The 20,394-nt window shown below is 41.2% G+C and overlaps 1 protein-coding gene across 2 annotated transcripts in view; it reads left to right on the forward strand.

The window, feature by feature from the left end:
• Window positions 1-20,394, forward strand: part of MSLN (mesothelin) — a 191,477-nt gene that overhangs the window by 167,668 nt on the left and 3,415 nt on the right. For both annotated transcript variants that reach the window (XM_070760968.1, XM_070760967.1), the window contains exons 3-11: window positions 406-449; window positions 2,358-2,539; window positions 3,977-4,067; window positions 5,030-5,129; window positions 8,546-8,739; window positions 11,646-11,792; window positions 14,926-15,056; window positions 16,535-16,668; window positions 18,186-18,280. In XM_070760968.1, coding sequence (XP_070617069.1) covers window positions 406-449; window positions 2,358-2,539; window positions 3,977-4,067; window positions 5,030-5,129; window positions 8,546-8,739; window positions 11,646-11,792; window positions 14,926-15,056; window positions 16,535-16,668; window positions 18,186-18,280 — 1,118 coding nt within the window. The remainder of the gene's footprint in view (window positions 1-405; window positions 450-2,357; window positions 2,540-3,976; window positions 4,068-5,029; window positions 5,130-8,545; window positions 8,740-11,645; window positions 11,793-14,925; window positions 15,057-16,534; window positions 16,669-18,185; window positions 18,281-20,394) is intronic.

Below are 20,394 nucleotides of genomic sequence, written 5' to 3' on the forward strand. Positions count from 1 at the left end.
GTCGGGGCCGCCACAGAGAAGGCTCTTCCCCTGGGTCCTGCCAAACGACAAATGCAATTAAACTTTGGGGAAAGTGGGTTTATTGTAAAACTGTACAGCTAAAAGATTCTTCACACCTCTCCAGATTTTATCTGCAGCTCCCCAAGAGATCCTCCTTGCTATTTGGGAAACCTACTCTAGAGGAAAGGGAGATTTTATTCACACTTTGTATGTTCCAAGTAAACCACTGACCACAGTGTTATCAGAAAACACAGGAAGTACCTATTTAAGCAAGAGGTTTTATTATTCTTTTTAAAAAAACTGATATAGCAAACAATATTCCATTTAATTGGCTTTGCAGAGAAAGGCTATCTTATTATAAATTTTCAAATGTCCTTAAGATAAAATCCATGTCTTATTTTTTAGGTTGTGCAATAATGCTTACTCCCAGTGGTGCATTGAAATTCACAGTAAGTATTGTATTTCTGTATGGTACTTATATTTCCTACAGATATCTATATTCCTCTGGAATCTGCTTAGGACCTAGACCCCCTGGTTCCCAATGTGGACCCCATGCCCCATAGGGGGCAATTTCATTTTTAATGGGGGCAATTGGAACCTTGTTTAAACCAAGTTAATGGCTTTTTAGTCTTCCTCCACTTGAGTAGTTAACTTTTTGAATAATAAGGCTTGACTACTGTAACACTCTCTACATGGGGCTACCTTTGAAAAAATGTTCGGAAACTTCAGATCGTGCAGAATGCAGCTGCGAGAGCAATCATGGGCTTTCCCAAATATGCCCATGTTACACCAACACTCCGCAGTCTGCATTGGTTGCCGATCAGTTTCCGGTCACAATTCAAAGTGTTGGTTATGACCTATAAAGCCCTTCATGGCATCGGACCAGATTACCTCAGGAACCGCCTTCTGCTGCACAAATCTCAGCGACCAGTTAGGTCCCACAGAGTGGATCTTCTCCGGGTCCCGTAAACTCAGCAATGTCGGCTGGCGGGACCTAGGGGAAGAGCCTTCTCTGTGGCGGCCCCGGCCCTCTGGAACCAACTCCCCCCAGAGATTAGAACTGCCCCCACCCTCCTTGCCTTTCGTAAACAACTTAAAACCCACCTCTGCCACCAGGCATGGGGGAATTGAGATCCTCTTGCCCCCTAGGCCTTTACAATTCTATGCATGGTATGTATGTATGTTTGGTTTTTATATTAATGGGTTTTTAATCGTTTTAGTATTGGATTACTATTGTACACTGCTTTATTGTTGCTGTTAACCGCCCCGAGTCTCCGGAGAGTGGCGGCATACAAATCCAATAAATAAATAAAATAAATAAATAAATAAATAAGAATTATATGTCATGGGTGGGGGGAGGCCTCGGGATTTTAGAGATGCTTAGGTGGGGCATGGCCAAAAAAAGGTTGGGAACCACTGATCTAGCCTCTTGATTTCTGGAGTTGGAGAATCAAGCAGTGTGAGTTATATTTGACTGTGCTTGCTTACTTATATTATGTACATGGCCACCCACCTTAAACGGCTCTGAGCAGCCCAGAACAACAATAAAACCAGATTAGTCTATACAGGGAAACAATCAGATTTTTCAAAATTACCCTTAATCATTCCCTTAGGATGCCTCACAGGAAGTTCCATTACTACCACCCCATTTTTCCTCCCCCATCCCTTTAGTACAAAACAGATCTTGATTCCCAATCATCCAGGGCATGGCTGTTGCGGTGGACATGGAATAAGCACAGGGACACAGAAAATGTGATATATGGGTCACATTTATTAATTGGTTATTATGACCTGCAGAGGTAAAATGAAAGAGGGCGGAAATACCAATCTAAACATTCCTTCGCAACTTTAGGCAAAAGCCCCCTGTGGAGCAAGGGAGGGTCCCCTTGAACTTGAACTTGGGCTTGAACTTGAACTTGACCCTCCCTTGCTCCCTGCCACGCCCATGCGTGTGGGGAGGCTCACTCACCCATGTTGTCTGGGTCTCTGGGCACTCTCTTACACGTATGACTGCACATTTCAAAGCCTGCAAAATTTAATTGATAGATTAATCAGCTAAATTTTATTTGCTAACTATTAATAATGAGGGACAATTTGATTGATGAGAGAGAAAGTGGAAGAATATTTTTAAACAGCTGGGTGTTTATGATTACTGTAAAGCTTGGTCTTATTTCAAAGTTGTTCAAATCTATTAACTATTAGATTAATTTGTTTTTCAGCATCTCAAACTAATACCTACATTATTCTTATAGGAAATTGAATTGACTGGATGAATTAATTAAATTGAAATTGTTTTATTTAATTATTGTCCATGTTTTACTTTCCACTTAATTTTTTGTAAAAAATAAATAAATTAGAATACATCTGGCCTGGTAATCAGCAAAGAAGAAGCCAGAATTTCAAACTGCGAGATGTCTGCAGATTCTATTGCAGCAACTGGTGAAAAAGGGCTAAAACAATTGAGTCAGTGCCAGCACCTGACTCAAGATCAAATTACAGCAATCCGACAAATCATCAGCAGTGGAAATACTTCATTTGGGTGAGTCCAGTTTTGAGCAATTTTCTGAAAAGAAATGATTTGTTACCTGTTTTTGGTTGGCTTTGGAATGAAGCCTCCTTTTTGTTTGTGTATGTGAATGTAAATTACACAGGTGCCTTGTCAATGTGGCCCAATATTACAAAAGCTATAAGTTTGTACCTCAAAAGCTCCAGAAGGTTGAACGGGTCCAAAGATGGGCTACAAGAATGGTGGAAGGTCTTAAGCATAAAACGTATCAGGAAAGACTTCATGGACTCAATCTGTATAGTCTGGAGGGCAGAAGGAAAAGGGGGGACATGATCGAAACATTTAAATATATTAAAGGGTTAAATAAGGTCCAGGAGGGAAGTGTTTTTAATAGGAAAGTGAACACAAGAACAAGGGGACACAATCTGAAGTTAGTTGGGGGAAAGATCAAAAGCAACATGAGAAAATATTATTTTACTGAAAGAGTAGTAGATCCTTGGAACAAACTTCCAGCAGACATGGTAGATAAATCCACAGTAACTGAATTTAAACATGCCTGGGAAAAACATATATCCATCCTAAGATAAAATACATGTTTCTAAGGTGAACACATTCTTGTTTCTTTATTGCTACTTTTGCATTGTTCTATCATGCAACATTTTTTCAACTTTCAGTTGGCTTAAAGCCCTTAGGTTTTCTGGTGGCTTTGTATTCAAGGACACTCAGGCCTAACAGAGGTACCTTCAAAAAAAATCTTAGCCAAAGTTGAATAGATGCTGCCATCTTTTGCGCCATGATGGAAAGTGCAGATTTTCAAATGTAGACTGGGTAGCGTATTTTAATAAATGAAACATAGTAAATGTTTCATTTAGCATCAGATCATCCTGCATAAATATTCTGTACAACTATTCTTCTACAATACCTTAGTACTTTTAAACCCCTATAATAGAAATATTCTATAAATAGAAACTCTCCGGAAAATGCCACTCACTCTTGAATGCTATTGAATGAATTTGCTATATTTCAGCAGTCTCCTGGCGGGACCCAGGAGAAGAGCCTTCTCTGTGGCAGCCCCGACCCTCTGGAACCAGCTCCCCCCAGATATCAGAGTTGCCCCCACCTTCCTTGCCTTTCGCAAGCTCCTTAAAACCCACCTCTGTCGTCAGGCATGGGGGAATTGAAATTTTCCCTTCCCCCTAGGCTTATATAATTTATACATGGTATGGTTGTATGTATGAGTGGTTCTTTAAATTGGGTTTTTTTAGATTATTTTTAATATTAGATTTGTTCATATTGTCTTTTTATTGTTGTTAGCCGCCCCGAGTCTTCGGAGAGAGGCGGCATACAAATCTAATAAATAGATAGATAGATAGATAGATAGATAGATAGATAGATAGATAGATAGATAAATAGATAGATAGATAGATATTTCATTCAAAACTGGTCTTGTCGACATCACTTTTCTCCTAGGCCTCCTTCTACATGGACATCTTCTGTTCTCCATCAATTGAATCAACTGATTCCAGTCCAGGGTCACAGCATTCTGCGAAGTATTCCTAAGGTACGTTAGAAAACAAACAGACAGAAGAAGGATTGCTTATCCACCAGGACAAAGGAAGTAAAAAAAAACCCCAAATGTGCTTAGAATCAGTATATTTCAGGGTATCCACAACTGAGCCACAAATCTGATCATCTTTTGCATCTGAATCATTTCTTATTGCGCCATTTTCAATAGAAACCTGTGAAAGTGAACTTCAACTAAAGGTCTATTCTCACAGGCTGGCAAATGGTAAACCAGCAATCTCAGAAATTATTAAAATTAAAATGAAATTAATTAATATTCAATTGTTTTAATTAATTGTAATTAATTGTAAAATTAATTTTAACATTTCATTAAAATGTAACTTAATTAAAATTTAATTAGAGTTGAAAGCAGAAAAAATAGATGGACTTTTTGCTAGTTAGTAAACAAATGTATGTAGAAAACATACTATGATGGTAGTGGGGGGCTTTAACTACCCTGACGTCATAGGAGACAAACTCTGTATATTGTGGGATCAAACAAGTTCCTGATCAATCTAGTTTACAACTTTGTTATTCAAAAGGAAGAGGGGGGACATGATCAAAACATTTAAATATGTTAAAGGGTTAAATAAGGTTCAGGAGAGAAGTGTTTTTAATAGGAAAGTGAACATATGAACAAGGGGGCACAATCTGAGGTTAGTTGGGAGAAAGATCAAAAGCAACATGAGAAAATATTATTTTACTGAAAGAGTAGTAGATCCTTGGAACAAACTTCCAGCAGACGTGATTGGTAAATCCACAGTAACTGAATTTAAACATGCCTGGGATAAACATATATCCATTGCAAGATAAAATACAGGAAATAGTATAAGGGCAGACTAGATGGACCATGAGGTCTTTTTCTGCCGTCAATCTTCTATGTTTCTATGTTTCTATACATTAGTGTTGAGTTTCTCAAACCTTGCACTTTGCATCATCTGGTGTTCTTTCTTTCTGCAGGATGTTTTAATGCCTTGGTTACAAAACTCTGGTCTATCCCAAAGTCAACTGGTCCATATTATGGAAAGCCTTAAATCCTCCAGGAGAAAGCGTGAGGCTGGTATGTAAAATGTGGAGTTGCTTTCTAATAGGTGTGGGGTGGGTTTTTAAATATATATATATATATATATTTGTTTGTTTGTGTCCTGCCAGCAAACGATCAGTTCTATACAGTCACCCAGACTCTACCCCAAATTAAGGAATTACAGGATCATAAAAAGGATGTTTTTAAATTGTATCCGTCTTTATTATTTTTATAAATAACTTAAGGTTTGCAAACATATCCGGCACAGCTTCCTCCTCTTATTTTTCCCACAAGTCTGTGAGGTGGGTTGGGCTGAGGGCGAGGGACTGACCCATGATCACCCAACTGTTTTTTTTATGGTTGAGGCAGGACTTGACCTCACCATCCCTGGCTTCACACATTAGATTATGGTTTCATGGACAGAGTGCACACCTGAAATCCAGAACAATCTATTGCAAAACGTTGGGTGAGAGAAATGGTGTGTGGTTGTGAGATAAATTTATTTTATTTATTTATTTTTATTTGTTTTGTCAAGTACATATTGGAGGTACCGTATGTAAAGATATAATAATATTTATATACATGATACTAGGAAAAAATAAAAGAAACATTAGGACAGGGGGCGGAAGGCACGCTGGCGCACTTATGCACGCCCCTTACTGATCATATGCTGCAATGTCCTGCCTGTCGGTGACTACTTCAGCTTCAACCACAACAACACAAGAGCACGCAACAGATTTAAACTTGATTTTAACCGCTCCAAACTTGATGGTAAAAAATACGACTTCATCAACCGAGTTGTCGAAGCGTGGAACTCATTACCGGACTCCATAGTGTCATCCCCAAAGCCCCAACACTTTACCCTTAGATTATCTACGGTTGACCTATCCAGATTCCTAAGAGGTCAGTAAGGGGCGAGTACAAGTGCACTAGAGTGCCTTCCGTCCCCTGTCCTATTGCTCTCCTATATCTCCTGTACCTTTCTTCTATTCCTATATCTCTTCTTCTATTCTTTCATTGATGTTCTATTCCTATACCTTCTTTTCTATTCTTTCTTAGATATATTTTACTATGAGTATCTCCTCTATAACCTTCATTATGTATTTTACTATGAGTATATAGATATATACCGACTAAAACTTTCATTGTGTTTTGAGCAAAATAAATAAATAAATAAAATAAAAAACAAATAAATAAACAGGAAAAGACCCCTTAAATCAACAGGAATCCAGAGGAAGAATAAAAGGGAGTGCATAAGTGCACCAGCATGCCTTCCGTCCCCTGTCCTAATGTTTTCCTTTTACTGGTATCACGTATATAAATATTATATCTTTGTATACCACCAATATATACATGACAAAATAAATAACATAAATAAATAAAAGAAAAGGCTTGTTATTATTTATGGACATAGGACATGCACATGACGGATCTAAGGATAGGATCAAGATATCCTATCACGGAGGTAACTTCCAAATACAAAATGCCATATATCTATCTCTGTACCCCTACTACACAATATTTTTATATAATGGGTTCTGGCAGGCTCTTACAACACTTGGCTCTCGTCTTTGGTATTGTCAGTACAGTGATACCTCGTCTTACGAACCTTTCATGATACGAACCCGGTGTTTAAGATTTTTTTTGCCTCTTCTTCCGAACTATTTTCACCTTATGAACTCAAGCTGCCGCCACTGGGATGCCCCGCCTCTGGACTTCCTTTGCCAGCTGAAATGCTGGGATTTCCCTGAGGCTCCCCTCGCTGGGAATCCCCATCTCTGGACTTCCATTGCCAGCCGAAGCGCACATTCTTGCATTGCTGGGATATCCCTGAGGCTCCCCTTGTGGGATTCCCTTCATTTTTGCCGGCGCTGCTTTAAATCCCAGCGAGGGGAGGTTCAGGGAAATCCCAGCAATGCAAGAACGGGTGCTTCGGCTGGCAACAGAAGTCCGGAGGTGGAGTTTCCCACAAGGGGAGGCTCAGGGAAATCCCAGCAATGCAAGAACGGGTGCTTCGGCTGGCAACGGAAGTCTAGAGGCAGGGATTCCCAGCGGCGCAAGGCAAAAGGGATGACTTTTGGGATGGGGTTGCACGCATTATTTGCTTTTACATTGACTCCTATGGGGAAAATTGCTTCGTCTTACAAACTTTTCTACTTACGAACCTGGTCACGGAACAAATTAAGTTCGTAAGATGAGGTATCACTGTACTTTCAACATATTAAAAATACCCTTTATTGTTAATCACCTATATAACTACTTATGTTCCAAGTGTATGTCTTTACCAGGTCAGCCTGCCCTGATTCTCCCACCTACTGGTCACAAACCATGCCTCGCTAGAGACAGAGGTATCCTGTTTATTAAGGTTAACTCCAGATTAGCATGCCAGAGAACATTTTTGAATATGTAGTCGTAACATGTTCTTCCAACAGCCTTTTTTCCAAAGTACAAAAATGAAGGGCCATACAAGGGCATAGAGGGTCTTTTCTCGCAACTTTCAAAATTTAAATAAGGCTGCCGTCCTGTTCTGTCTGGGTCACTCCGGAAGCTATGACCAACCCAAAAAGATAAGGCAGACACACCGGTTGAATCCAAACACAGTTTTATAATGGTAAAGAGAAAAGAAGCCAACAGAAAATGTCCTTACAATTCAGGAAAGCACTGGAACTCCAAATAGATACACGAAGACAATTGTTCATACAAAAACACAGGATCCTTGATGACAAACGAGGCTGTTGCTAACAAGCACAAACCTCCCACGGGTCTTCAAGACTGCTGGGCCATGAGCCAGGAACAAAACGCTGAGAGAAAAGGCAGATAACTCCAACTCCACTGTGATAACACTCCACACTGCTGGAATGGCTCTCATGCCTTATAAACCCTTCCCTGCTAATGAGGACCACACCCAAGCCCTGGTGTTCCTCATTCAACGCTGATAATATCTATTCAGTTGCTGCCTCCTTTGATCTATGTGTCTCTGTCGCATATTAATGATAGCTTGTGCCTCATCATCCAATGACTCCAGAGACTCCAAGGTACTTGCTTGAGAGAGCCCCTCCCCAGGGCTCCCAGGGCTCTCTTCCTCGTCACTTTCCAGATTGTTATCTCCCCAGTCTGGCTGCCAAGAACTCTCCTCTTCGCTCTCAGCCTCCCCCGGGCATGGAGCCAGCAGAGACGCAGCTGGTCTTTGATCTTGCTCAGGCATACCTCACTCCAGATTCAAATGAATGGATTTTTCAGTTTATCCTATTAGCACTCTCTCTTTTTAACTCCATTTTTGGGAAGATTTCTAATTTGGATCCCCTCCAATTCTTTCTTAATAAATATAAATGATCAATAGAAACATTTGCCAAGATATTTAGAAAACAGGTAGGTTTTCCTACTTCAATTCATATAATCTGGGGAGACCTGAAAATTCTGTAACAGTGGTTAACTCTTGAGTTTTCTCTTAGATATGTGCCCAAATAAGGAACTCAATTCAACGAAGATACTAAATGAGGACCAGATTAACGATCTTGCAGATTATACTCCTGAGGACTTAAAATTGTGCTTGACTAAGGAACACCTAGTGAACAATATTAGTGCATTCTCAGCATACGGTTTCACAGATGAACAGCTGGCAGCAGTCAAGAGCAAATTGGATGAGGTAATAAGCACGCAATTATTTTAAAAATAGCACTCTTAACTATTTATTCTTCATCTATTTATTTTATTTTTTAACTTTTAATTTCTATTGAGTTTTTTTAGTTATAAACAAACCACATATAAACAAGATATACAAAAATACATGAAATATAAACAGATAAAGTAAATACTAATCAATTTTGCTACTGTTTCATTTCCAGATATATTTACATTTCACAAAATTACTATTTTCTAGCTTTACATATATACATACATACATACATACATACATACATACATACATACATACATACGTACTTCTCTATCCTACATCTATATTATTTAATATTTTCATTACATTTGTTGATCCCATTTTAACAATTTTTCCCATTTATTTAACTTGTTTGTATTATCTCTTCTAATTTCTAGCCAGTTGTAAAAGATTCCCCATACAGTAAAAAAATCACTTTCTCGTTTCTTTTGCAATTCCTAAGTAATGGTCATTTCAGCACAATCCATTATTTTATTAATTATCATGTTATCTGACGGGAGGTTTTGATCTTACCAATTTTGAGTATATGCCAGTCTCACAGCAGTTAATATATGGACAATAAAATAGTATTTTAGTTTAATACAATGTTCTCTAATTATTCCTAATAAGTATATATCCGGTCTTAATTCTGTCACATTGTGTCATTTTTTTAAACCATGTCTTAATTTTTCTCCAGTATTTTCATGCCATTGGGCATGACCACCACAACAGTGGTAGTATGTCCCAAGTTCTTTATTGCATTTCCAACATTGCGGATCTATGTTGGAGTAAATTTTAGAAACTCTGGCGGGGGCAAAGTGCCCTTGGTAAAACATCTTATATAAATTTTATTTGCAGGAAACCGACAATGTTAGTTTATACCGTATTTTTCAGAGTATAAGACGCACCTTAGTTTTGGGGGATGAAATAGGGAAAATAATCTGCTTATCAGGTATTCATCTGGCTAGCGTCCTTAGTCTGGTCAGCTTCAGACCATTATTTTATCCCCTGGTTAAGGGCTTAAGAAAACCTTTATTCTGAGAGAGTAACAATGAAAGAGCTTGCAAGCCAGTAAGAGCTGGGAACATCATTAGCACCTGGAAAGAAACAGTTGGAGCAAAGTAGAGCAATGGAAAAATCCCTGCAAAGACTTAGGGCTTGGAAAACATTCTTGTTCGCAGAGAGTAACAATGAAAGAGCTTGCAAGCACCTGGTTAGGGATGGAAAGAAACATTTGGAGCAAGTAAAGCAGTGGGAAAGAAAAGCTCCTTCAAAGACAGGGTTTGGAAAACATTCCTCACAGAGAATAACAATGAAAGAGCTTGCAAGTGGGTAAGAGCTAGGAACATCAATAGCACCTGGTTAGGAATGGAAAGAAACATTTGGAGCAAGTTAGACCAATGCAAAAAAACCCTGCAAAGACTTAGGGCTTGGAAAACATTCTTCGCAGAGAGTAACAATGAAAGACTTGAGAACATTAAAAGCACCTGGCTAGGGCTGGAAAGAAACATTAGGAGCAAGTGAGACATGATTGGTTGGATGAGTGTATGCGAATGTGCATGAGGTTTTTAAATGTGTTTAGAATTTTGTATTTATTTTTAGAGATATTAGATTTCTTGTATACTGTTGTATTAATGTTGTACGCCACGCTGAGTCGCTTCGAGAAGGGCAGCATAGAAATCGAAATAGATAGATAGATAGATAGATAGATAGATAGATAGATAGATAGATAGATAGATAGATAGATAGATAGATAGTGTTCTGTCTGGGTCACTCCGGAAGCTATGACCAACCCAAAAAGATAAGCCAGACACACCGGTAGAATTCAAATACAGTTTTATAATGTTAAAGAGAAATGAAGCTAACAGAAAATGTCCTTACAAAGCAGGAAAACACTGGAACTCCAAATATATACACGAAGGCAATTGTCCATGCATAAATATAGGATTCTTGCTGCCAAGACGAGGCTGTAGATAACAGACATATACCTCCCACGGGTCTTCAAGACTGCTGGGCCACGAGCCACGGAACAGAAACGCCGAGAAACAATGCAGGTTATAGCAACTATAAACTGATATCACTCCACACGGCTTCAAGAGTTTGCCTACCTTATAAACCCTTCCCTGCTAATGAGGACCACACCCAAGCCCTGGTGTTCCTTATTCAATGCTGATAATATTTCTTCAATTGATCCTTCCTTTGATCTAGACGTCTCTGTCACATGTTAATGACAGCTTGTGCTTCGTCACCTAATGACTCCAAAGACTCCAAGCTACTGGCTGGGGAGAGCCCCTCCCCGGGGCTCCCATGCTGTTCTTCCTCGTCACATTCCTGACTGTACTCTCCCCCGTCCGACTGTCCAGACCCCTCCTCTTCGCTGTCAGCCTCCTCCGGGCATGGAGCCAGCAGAGACGCAGCTGGTCTTTGATCTGCCTCAGGCTGAACCACAACAGATAGATAGATAGATAGATAGATAGATAGATAGATAGATAGATAGATAGATAGATAGATAGATAGATAGATAGATAGATAGATAAAGCAATGGGAAAAAACCTACAAAAAGAGGGTTTGGAAAACATTCTTGGCAGAGGGTAACAATGAAAGAGCTTGCAAACCAGTAAAAGTTGGAAACATTGTTAGCACCTGGTTAGGGCTGGAAAGAAACGTTCAGAGCAAATACAGAATGAAAAAAAAAATCAAAGACAGGCTTTGGAAAACATTCTTTGCAGAGAGTAACAATGAAAGAGCTTGCAAGCCGGTAAGAGCTGGGAATATTGTTAGCACCTGGTTAGGGCTGGAAAGAAAGCCATACCAGAACCAGGTCCTGGATAAATGTGTGCATCAAAGAGTGAGACTAAGTTAACTTGCATTTTTACACAGTTATTTACTCCTTGCAGATATTTCCTGAGGGATACCCTCCTGTTGTACTCAGTAAACTTGGACTCATTGACGACCTATTAACGGCAGAGAATATCAAGAATTGGACTATCAATTCACCGAGCAAAGTTAAAGATTTCTTGGGTTCTGTGTCCAGGGAGGATCTGGTAATTATGAAGATAATATGGGACTTTTAATATAAACATTATCATGTACCCAGTCTATGGGGGCAAGTTGTTCTTTCCTTCTAAATCTAGTACTTATAACCACCATCATTTTGTTTAAAGAGAAACAGATTGCACTGGGGAACAGCAATTTTGTTGTCTTAAATCTGTGACTTGTTTTTTCAACTAACTTTTGGCCTTCGGATCCAAAAATAACCACAGTTTTTGTCTATCACGTCAACTTTTTAAGTTACAGGATACCCTCAAAAATCATACAAATTGTGCATGTAAAGGAAAGGAAAGGAAAAACTTACCAAATATACTGTTTACAAAGAATAATTTTATTGATACAAAGGCTATAATAGTTACTGCAAGTTAAATTGTGTTTAGTTGTTTTTTTATTGAATGGTAATTATACATATTAAGGTAAAAAAAATTGCTTATAGTTTTTTTTCTGGAGTTTCGAGTTTCGAGTTTAATCAGATTTGTATGGAGTGTTTAATCTGTGGACATTTTCGCTTGATGCTCCAACAATAGTCAGCCATCATTTGTCCATGTCCAGTCAACGAAGCAGTGAAAGTGATGTGCCGGTGCCTGGAGGCTGTTGGGGTCTGGATGGGTGTCAACAGACTCAAACTCAACCCGGATAAGACGGAGTGGCTGTGGGTTCTGCCTCCCAAGAGGACAATTCCATCTGTCCGTCCATAACCCTGGGGGGGGGGAATTACTGACCCCCTCAGAGAGGGTTCACAACTTGGGCGTCCTCCTCGATCCACAGCTCACATTAGAGAACCATCTTTCAGCTGTGGCGAGGGGGGCATTTGCCCAGGTTCGCCTGGTGCGCCAGTTGTGGCCCTATCTGGACTGGGACTCACTGCTCACAGTCACTCATGCCCTCATCACCTCAAGGCTCGACTACTATAACGCTCTCTACATGGGGCTACCTTTGAAAAGTGTTCAGAAACTTCAGGTCGTGCAGAATGCAGCTGCGAGAGCAATCATGGGCTTCCCAAGGTATGCCCATATTACACCAACACTCCGCAGTCTGCATTGGTTGCCGATCAATTTCCGGTCACAATTCAAAGTGTTGGTTATGACCTATAAAGCTCTTCACGGCACCGGACCAGAATATCTCTGGAACCAGCTCCCCCCGGAGATTAGAACTGCCCCCACCCTCCTTGCCATTTGTAAACTCCTTAAAACCCACCGTTGCCGCCAGGTATGGGGGAATTGAGATATCTCCCCCTGGCCTATATAATTTATGTATGGTATGTCTGTGGGTATGTCTGCTTAATAACGGGTTTTTTAAAAATGTTTTTAAATTATTAGATTTGTCATGAATTGTTTTATAAGGTGTAGAAAAAAAACTTGATGTGGTAGAAGAAAAATAACTGCAGTTTTCAAACCAGCATGCCTAATGAACTATAAAACAGCTCAAAAATCAAACTCAACAGAATTTGTGTTACAAATTGTTCCCCAGCATTATAAGTTCCTGGCCATTTTTCTCTCCTCATTTACACACATTGTGAGTGTAATTCTATACATTGTGAGTGCTATGTTCTTGTCATTTTAGACTAGCCTTCTTTTATTGTGCTGAGTTCCAGAGGCATTGGCTAAGAATTGTGGGCATTATAATTTATAGAACATGGAAGGAATCACAAGGATCATCTAGTCCAGGGGTAGGCAAAGTTGGCTCTTCTATGATTTGTGGACTTCAACTCCCAGAATTCCTGAGCCAATCATGCTAGCTCAGGAATTCTGGGAGTTGAAGTCCACAAGTCATAGAAGAGCCAACTTTGCCTACCCTTGATCTAGTTCAATATTCTCCATGCTGTTTTTTGGACAATATTGGACTAGATCAGGGGTAGGCAAAGTTGGCTCTTCTATGACATGTGGACTTCAACTCCCAGAATTCCTGAGCCAATCATGCTAGTGCAGGACTTCTGGGAGTTGAAGTCCACAAGTCATAGAAGAGCCAACTTTGCCTACCCCTGGAGTAGATGATCCTTGCAAATCCTTCTAGCCTACAGTTCTATGATTTATAATGCCCACAATTTTTAACCAATAACTCTAGAACTCATCTCCCTCCCTCCCCCCCCTCTCTCTATCACACACCCACACACCCACACAGACCACCACCACCACCACTTGCTTCTAGATGTCTGAGGCCACACTCATTCAGGTCTGTTGGGTCCAGCATTCCAGTTTATTCCCAAATTCTAGACTAGAAGTGGCTGTTTTAGCACATTTTAGTTGTGGGAAAGATCAAAGGCAACATGAGAAAATATTATTTTACTGAAAGAGTAGTAGATCCTTGGAACAAACTTCCAGCAGACGTGGTTGGTAAATCCACAGTAACTGAATTTAAACATGCCTGGGATAAACATATATCCATTGCAAGATAAAATACAGGAAATAGTATAAGGGCAGACTAGATGGACCATGAGGTCTTTTTCTGCCGTCAGTTTTCTATTAGGAAGGCATAATGGAACTGGAAAAGGTGCAAAAAAGGGCAACAATGATAAAGGAAATGGAGCACCTCCCTTATGATACCAGGTTGCAACACCTTGGTCTCTTCAGCCTTGAAAGACGGCGTTTAAGGGGTGACTTGGTCGAAGTGTATAAAATCATGCATGGGGTGGAAAAGGTAGATAGAGAAAAAATGATTTTCTCTCTCACACAAGGGGGCCCTCCCTAAAGCTCATAGGTAAGAAAGTGAGGACAAATCAAGGGAAATATTTCTTCACCCAGAGGAGGGTCCTTGGTTTATGGAATTCACTTCCAGAAGAGGTTGTGAGTGACAGCTTTCAGCCTTGATAGCTTCAAGGCAGGATTAGACAGATTCATGGATGCTAAGCATATAGACGGTTATTGAAACAGATGTCCGCCTCTATGTTGGTTGAGGCAGGCAGGATTCCCTTGAGTACCACTTGTTGGGGGTCAAGGGAAAGGGAGGGTCTTGCGTTCTCCTTCTGCTCAAGATCCCCAAGGACAATTGGTGGGCCATTGTGTGACATAGAATGCTGGAGTCGATGGGCTTTGGCCTGATTCAGCATGGCTCTTCTTATGTTCTTATACGTTTGGGAAAGCATGAGCAACATAAGATTACTTTTGACTCTGGAATTTTTTGTTTTAGAGAACTGCAGTTATCCAGCGTTACATGGAATCAGGAGGGCAAATTGATGGCGCATTTCTGAATGCAGTTGGGCCATACGTCTGTCTCCTGAATGAGACCGAGCTCAGCATGATAAATGAAGATAAGATTAAGTGAGTGAATTCTTTCAACATCTATTTATTTATCTATTTCTTTGTATCCCATCTTCATTAGGCAAGTTCAGAGAAAGTGACGAATCCAATGTCATCCAGCTGGCTATAAAGCACTGTGGAGAGATATATAAGTGCTATTGCGATATCTTATTGATTAGGCCAGAGCTATATGGATGAGGAAGTGCCCATCGCAAAGAAAGTAAAAAATAAACTGAATATCTGACGTTCAGTAATGGGCAGCTAAAATTTTTACTGCCACACTGTAGGTGTGGCTTATTTTGTGGGTGTGGCTTGGTGGTCATGTGACTGGGCAGGAGTGTCTTGCCAGCCATGTGACCAGATGGGAGTGGCTTGAATGATCACCATCGTTCAAGTGAACTGTTATTGCCGCACCATGCCTTTTCATCTCAGCTGTGGGCTGAGTGAGGGCTTCGCGAGGGGAAAAAGACCGCAGCCCAAACTGCTTCAGCGTGGCATGGGTCTCCTGGCCTTTGGAGGTGGCCGCATGAGGCTGGAGGAGAGCATGGCAGGAGAGAGGGAAACTTGTCCGAGGCCAGGAAGGAGGAAAGAGGAAAAAAGTGAGGAGCGCAGACGCAGCAGCAGGGGGAAAAAGGAGAGCCGAACCGAGACCAGTAATCCAGGAAGTGACTTCCACTGGTCAACTGGAGCTATGCATGCAGCTTCATTTCCACCGGTGGAACTGCGTTCCACCCCGTCCTGCCTGCTGCCCACCCCTGCTGATGTTCCTCCATTCGGCTAGTTTTTTCCAGTCAGCAGCATAAGTATTACTACAAGCACTATTTTTGAAAATCTTGTGGAAATTGAGGCAAGAAGGAAGTACAGTGGTACGTCTACTTAAGAACGCCTCTATTTAAGATCTTTTCTAGATAAAAACTGGGTGCTCAAGATTTTTTTTGCCTCTACTTAAGAACCATTTTCCACTTAAGAACCCGAGCCCGGAAAAATTTCCCAAGAAATTTGAGAGCGGCATGAAGGCCCAGCCAGTTTCCTGCCATTCCCCCTTTAATCCCGGCCATCTTGGGTTGCCAGAGGAGCCTTTTGGTGGCACTTAAGGAGGCTTTGGCAGTCCAGAGCGAACAAAGCATTTTCCTTTCTCTGGGCGATTGGAGAGGGAATAAACCACTTCGCTGTGGTGACTCCCTCGCATTGCCTCCCATACACCTGCGCAAAGTTGCCTCCTGGAGCATCTGTGCATGGAAAGGCTCACCTCACCTTCATCCTTCGGCAGCGACTGTCCTCCTCCTCTTCTTCCTCCTCCTCCTCACACCCAAATTCCAACTTTTATTTCTTTCCTAATGGGTTTGCACGCATTATTTGCTTTTACATTGATTCCTATGGGGAAAATTGCTTCTACTTAAGAACCTGGTCACGGAACGAATTAAGTTCTTAAATAGAGGCACCACTGTATTGTGAGAGCTGGATCCCTTCCTTTTTCTTACCTGGCCTTTTCTTGGCAGGGAGGCCCCACGCCTTGACCCATCCAGTTGCTCATCGGCCATCAAGGATAAACTGTATCCCACAGCCAAGCGGGCTTTTTCACCGATTCACTATAATTACCCTGAATATTATGCACGGATAAGGCCATTTCTAGGTAAGCCGAAACATTGATTGAGGAAAGACCAGTTCAGGTTTCGAGTTTGTTGAACAACAATTTAAAATCAAGTCTTGAATTGTTTTTAAACTGCATCTGTACAAACAATATAGTTCTCAGATCAGGGAAGAATGTGTACAAAAATATTGGGATGGATGGCTGGCTGGCTGGCTGGCTGGCTGGCTGGCTGGCTGGCTGGCTGGCTGGCTGGCTGGCAGGCTGGCTGGCTGGCTGGCTGGCTGGCTGGCTGGCTGGCTGGCTGGCTGGCTGGCTGGCTGGCTGGCTGGCTGGCTGGCTGGCTGGCTGGCTGGCTGGCGGGCTGGCGGGCTGGCGGGCTGGCTGGCTGGCCGGCCGGACGGACGGACGGACGGATGGATGGATGGATGGATGGATGGATGGATGGATGGATGGATGGATGGATGAATCTAAGCACAAAACTTTCCAGTAAGGTCCCGTTTAGCTCACTGTGTTTCATACAATAGAGTAACCTAAGCTAAAACTGTATCATGTAGTTTGTGGTTCGCAGCATTTTCTGTCCTTATAAGTTGGGTGAACTGAGTAATTAGATTAAGTCATGACTTGGTTTTTTTATTTGGGTATTGCATGTTCCTGAACATAGCCACTCAGGCTTAGAGTTGTGCATGCTATATGAGTGTTCGTAGAGGGGCGGCATACAAATCTAATAAATAATAATAATAATAATCATCATCATCATCATCACCATCATCATCATCATTACAGCTAGTTGAAGTATTCATTATTTGTTAAATTTATTTGCCATCTTTCTTGCTGTGTGGCTATTCTAGGTGGCTTACAATAAAAATTACCCAAATGCAATACATGCTTATATATTAATTTTATGAGTGCATGCATTTAGATAGAGACTTTCCTTCAGTATCCTGACGTTCTCTGGTGCAGGACAGGCAAATACAATGCTAAATTTGGAATGTGAACTTGAATTGTGTTGCCATAGATTAAGTGAATTTATTTGGCTGGAAAAGACACAAGTATTGTAAGTCTAATTTGCATAGTGAATGTAAATCAGACCAATTTCTACTCCGTTATTAATCTCTATTATATTTCATAAGTTATGTTTCCTCTTGTCCCATCATTTCTTTCATCTTTTTCCTTATGGCAAAACAAAGACGGAACGATGGCAAAATCTATTTTAATGGATAGATTTAAGGGCTATTGTCTCTCTAGTCCCACCACCATCATTTCACATGGATTGGAAATTTACATTTTATGACTAACACTACTTAAAAGAGTGTTTCTGTGACTTATGCATACGAAACACTCCTTTAAGTTGAGTTAGTCATAAAATGTAAATTGAAGTATCCTGCAACTAGCCCCAAGATACAGCTGTAAAACCCCAAAGCTTACCATGTGTATTGGTTTGAAATAATTTAGAAAATGTGCAGCTACCTGTTGAAACTATTTCAAAAAAAATTCCCATTGCTCTTTCATTCGAGAAAACTAGTAAAGAATATCAGCTAAATTCTCCTCCTTGTTTGCAGGAGGCGCTCCGGGTGAAGATCTCAGGGCACTTAGCAAAAATAATGTCAACATGGACATTCAAACTTTTGTGAAACTCAAAAGCAGCTCTGTAAAGGTGAGTAGTGAAATAAATGGCTCAAGATGGGTGGAATTGCAAACAGTTTACAGTATTTTCTTCTGTTCGGCAGTAATCTCCTAGCCGCTACTGTTGCATCCAGGCGTGAACTGAACTAAAGTGCAGGCTTCCTATATAAACTATATTTACAGAAGCACGAAGCTTACAACTTCAGCCTGATGATGGTGAATGTGATTTCATCGAAACGTCGCATAGACATTCAAAATATTACACGGGGCAAAACCCGAACTCAGAACAATCTACATATATATATATATTTACAAGGCAAAGGTTGCAGGTTCAAGTCCCAGTGGGTATGGCTAGCTGATGAGGCCAAAATAAGGCTGAAATAGATCTATCCTAGTCTCCCTTAATTTTCAAATTCAGTGATCCCCATGGGATCACCCCTGTCACCCGTCATCGCAAATGTATACATGGAATATTTTGAAACCAATGCCTTGGACAAATCTGAACACAATCCCAAACTCTGGCTTAGATATGTAGATGATACCTTCGTAATTTGGCCACATGGGAAAGAAAAACTGGGCAGCTTTCTCACACATCTCAACAGCCTACACCCCAAAATACAATTCACCATGGAAATAGAAACCAACAACAAACTTCCCTTCCTGGATGTCCTAATCTACAAAAACCCCAATGGCTCCCTAGGACATACCGTCTACCAGAAGAAGACACACACCAACCGCTACTTGAATGCAAAATCCCACCACCACCCTGCACAGATCAATTCCGTAGCCAAGACCCTCATTTCCAGAACCAAATGCATAGCCGACAAAGACCACCTGGAACCTGAATTACACAGTCTCACAAATGTATTAATTTCCAATGGATTCCAAAGAGAGGCAATCACCAACTTAATCCAAAAAGAGACACCCCCCAAGAACCAAGACACAGAGCAGGACAATGGCATCGCCCTCCTCCCTTACATCAAAGGCACCACAGATAAAATCAGTAAAATTCTCTGCAAACACATCAAGACAGCCTTTGGTACAGATAAAAAAAATAGCCAACATCCTAAGAAACCCAAAAGACAATATCCAGCTAGAAAACCAGGGAGTTTATCAAATACTGTGTAAAATCTGCCCAGCCACATATATTGGACAAACTAACAGAAGAGTAAATGCACGTGTTGTAGAACATAAGAATGCATTAAGGAAAAAAGAAAAAACCTCCTCCCTTTTCCAACACTTCAAAACTACAGGACATGAAATTGATTTTGACAGTACTAAATTAATTTCCAAAACAGAACACTACAGCAAAAGAATAATCATGGAAGCCATCGAGATAGAAAAACATCCCCAAAATATGAACAAGTGGGATGATACCTCCCGGCTACCAGACATCTGGAAACCAGCCCTCAAACATATCCCAGCCATAGAAACTGAAACCAGACTCAGAACACACATTGCAAAACAATCAAGTAGCCTGCAAGCTCCAACTACTCAGGATATCACGCCTAATCCACAACCATTAACTAATCAGCATACCTCAGCTACATCAACGACCCCAGGTGTTACCCCACTGACTCACCAGGAAGTTTCTACACAGCAGGCAATTGCTGAGCCATCAAACCACACCCAGCTGATCAGCGGCTGTCACTTCCTGGATTACTGGGCTCGGCTCGGCTCTCCTTTTTCTCCCTGCTGCTGCTGCGTCTGCGCTCCTTGCTTTTCTCCTCTTTCCTCCTTCCTGGCCTCGGACAAGCTTCCCTCTCTCCTGCCTGGCTCCCTTCCAGCCTCACGCGGCCACCTCCTGCCTGAGGTGCAAGCAGAAGGTGTGGGTGGAAGCGGCACTGGCAGCATTTATGCTTCTGGCAGCACCCGTTCACCTAACTACCCCACCTGAGGTGGGGGGGTGACCCAGAAAGGAGAGCGCGGGAAACATGAAGCAAATTGTCACCTCAGCGAGTGGCACTGGCAAGGTTGTAAGCCGAGGACTTAACAGTTCACTTGAACAGCGATGATCGTTCAAGCCACTCCCACCTGGTCACATAGCTGGCAAGCTACTCCTACCCAGTCACGTGACCATTAAGCCACACCCACAGTGTAGCAGTAAAAATTTTGGTTGCCCATTACTGGGTGAAATGCCATGAC

Source organism: Erythrolamprus reginae, chromosome 9 (assembly GCF_031021105.1).
Source record: "Erythrolamprus reginae isolate rEryReg1 chromosome 9, rEryReg1.hap1, whole genome shotgun sequence".
NCBI lineage: Eukaryota > Metazoa > Chordata > Lepidosauria > Squamata > Dipsadidae > Erythrolamprus > Erythrolamprus reginae.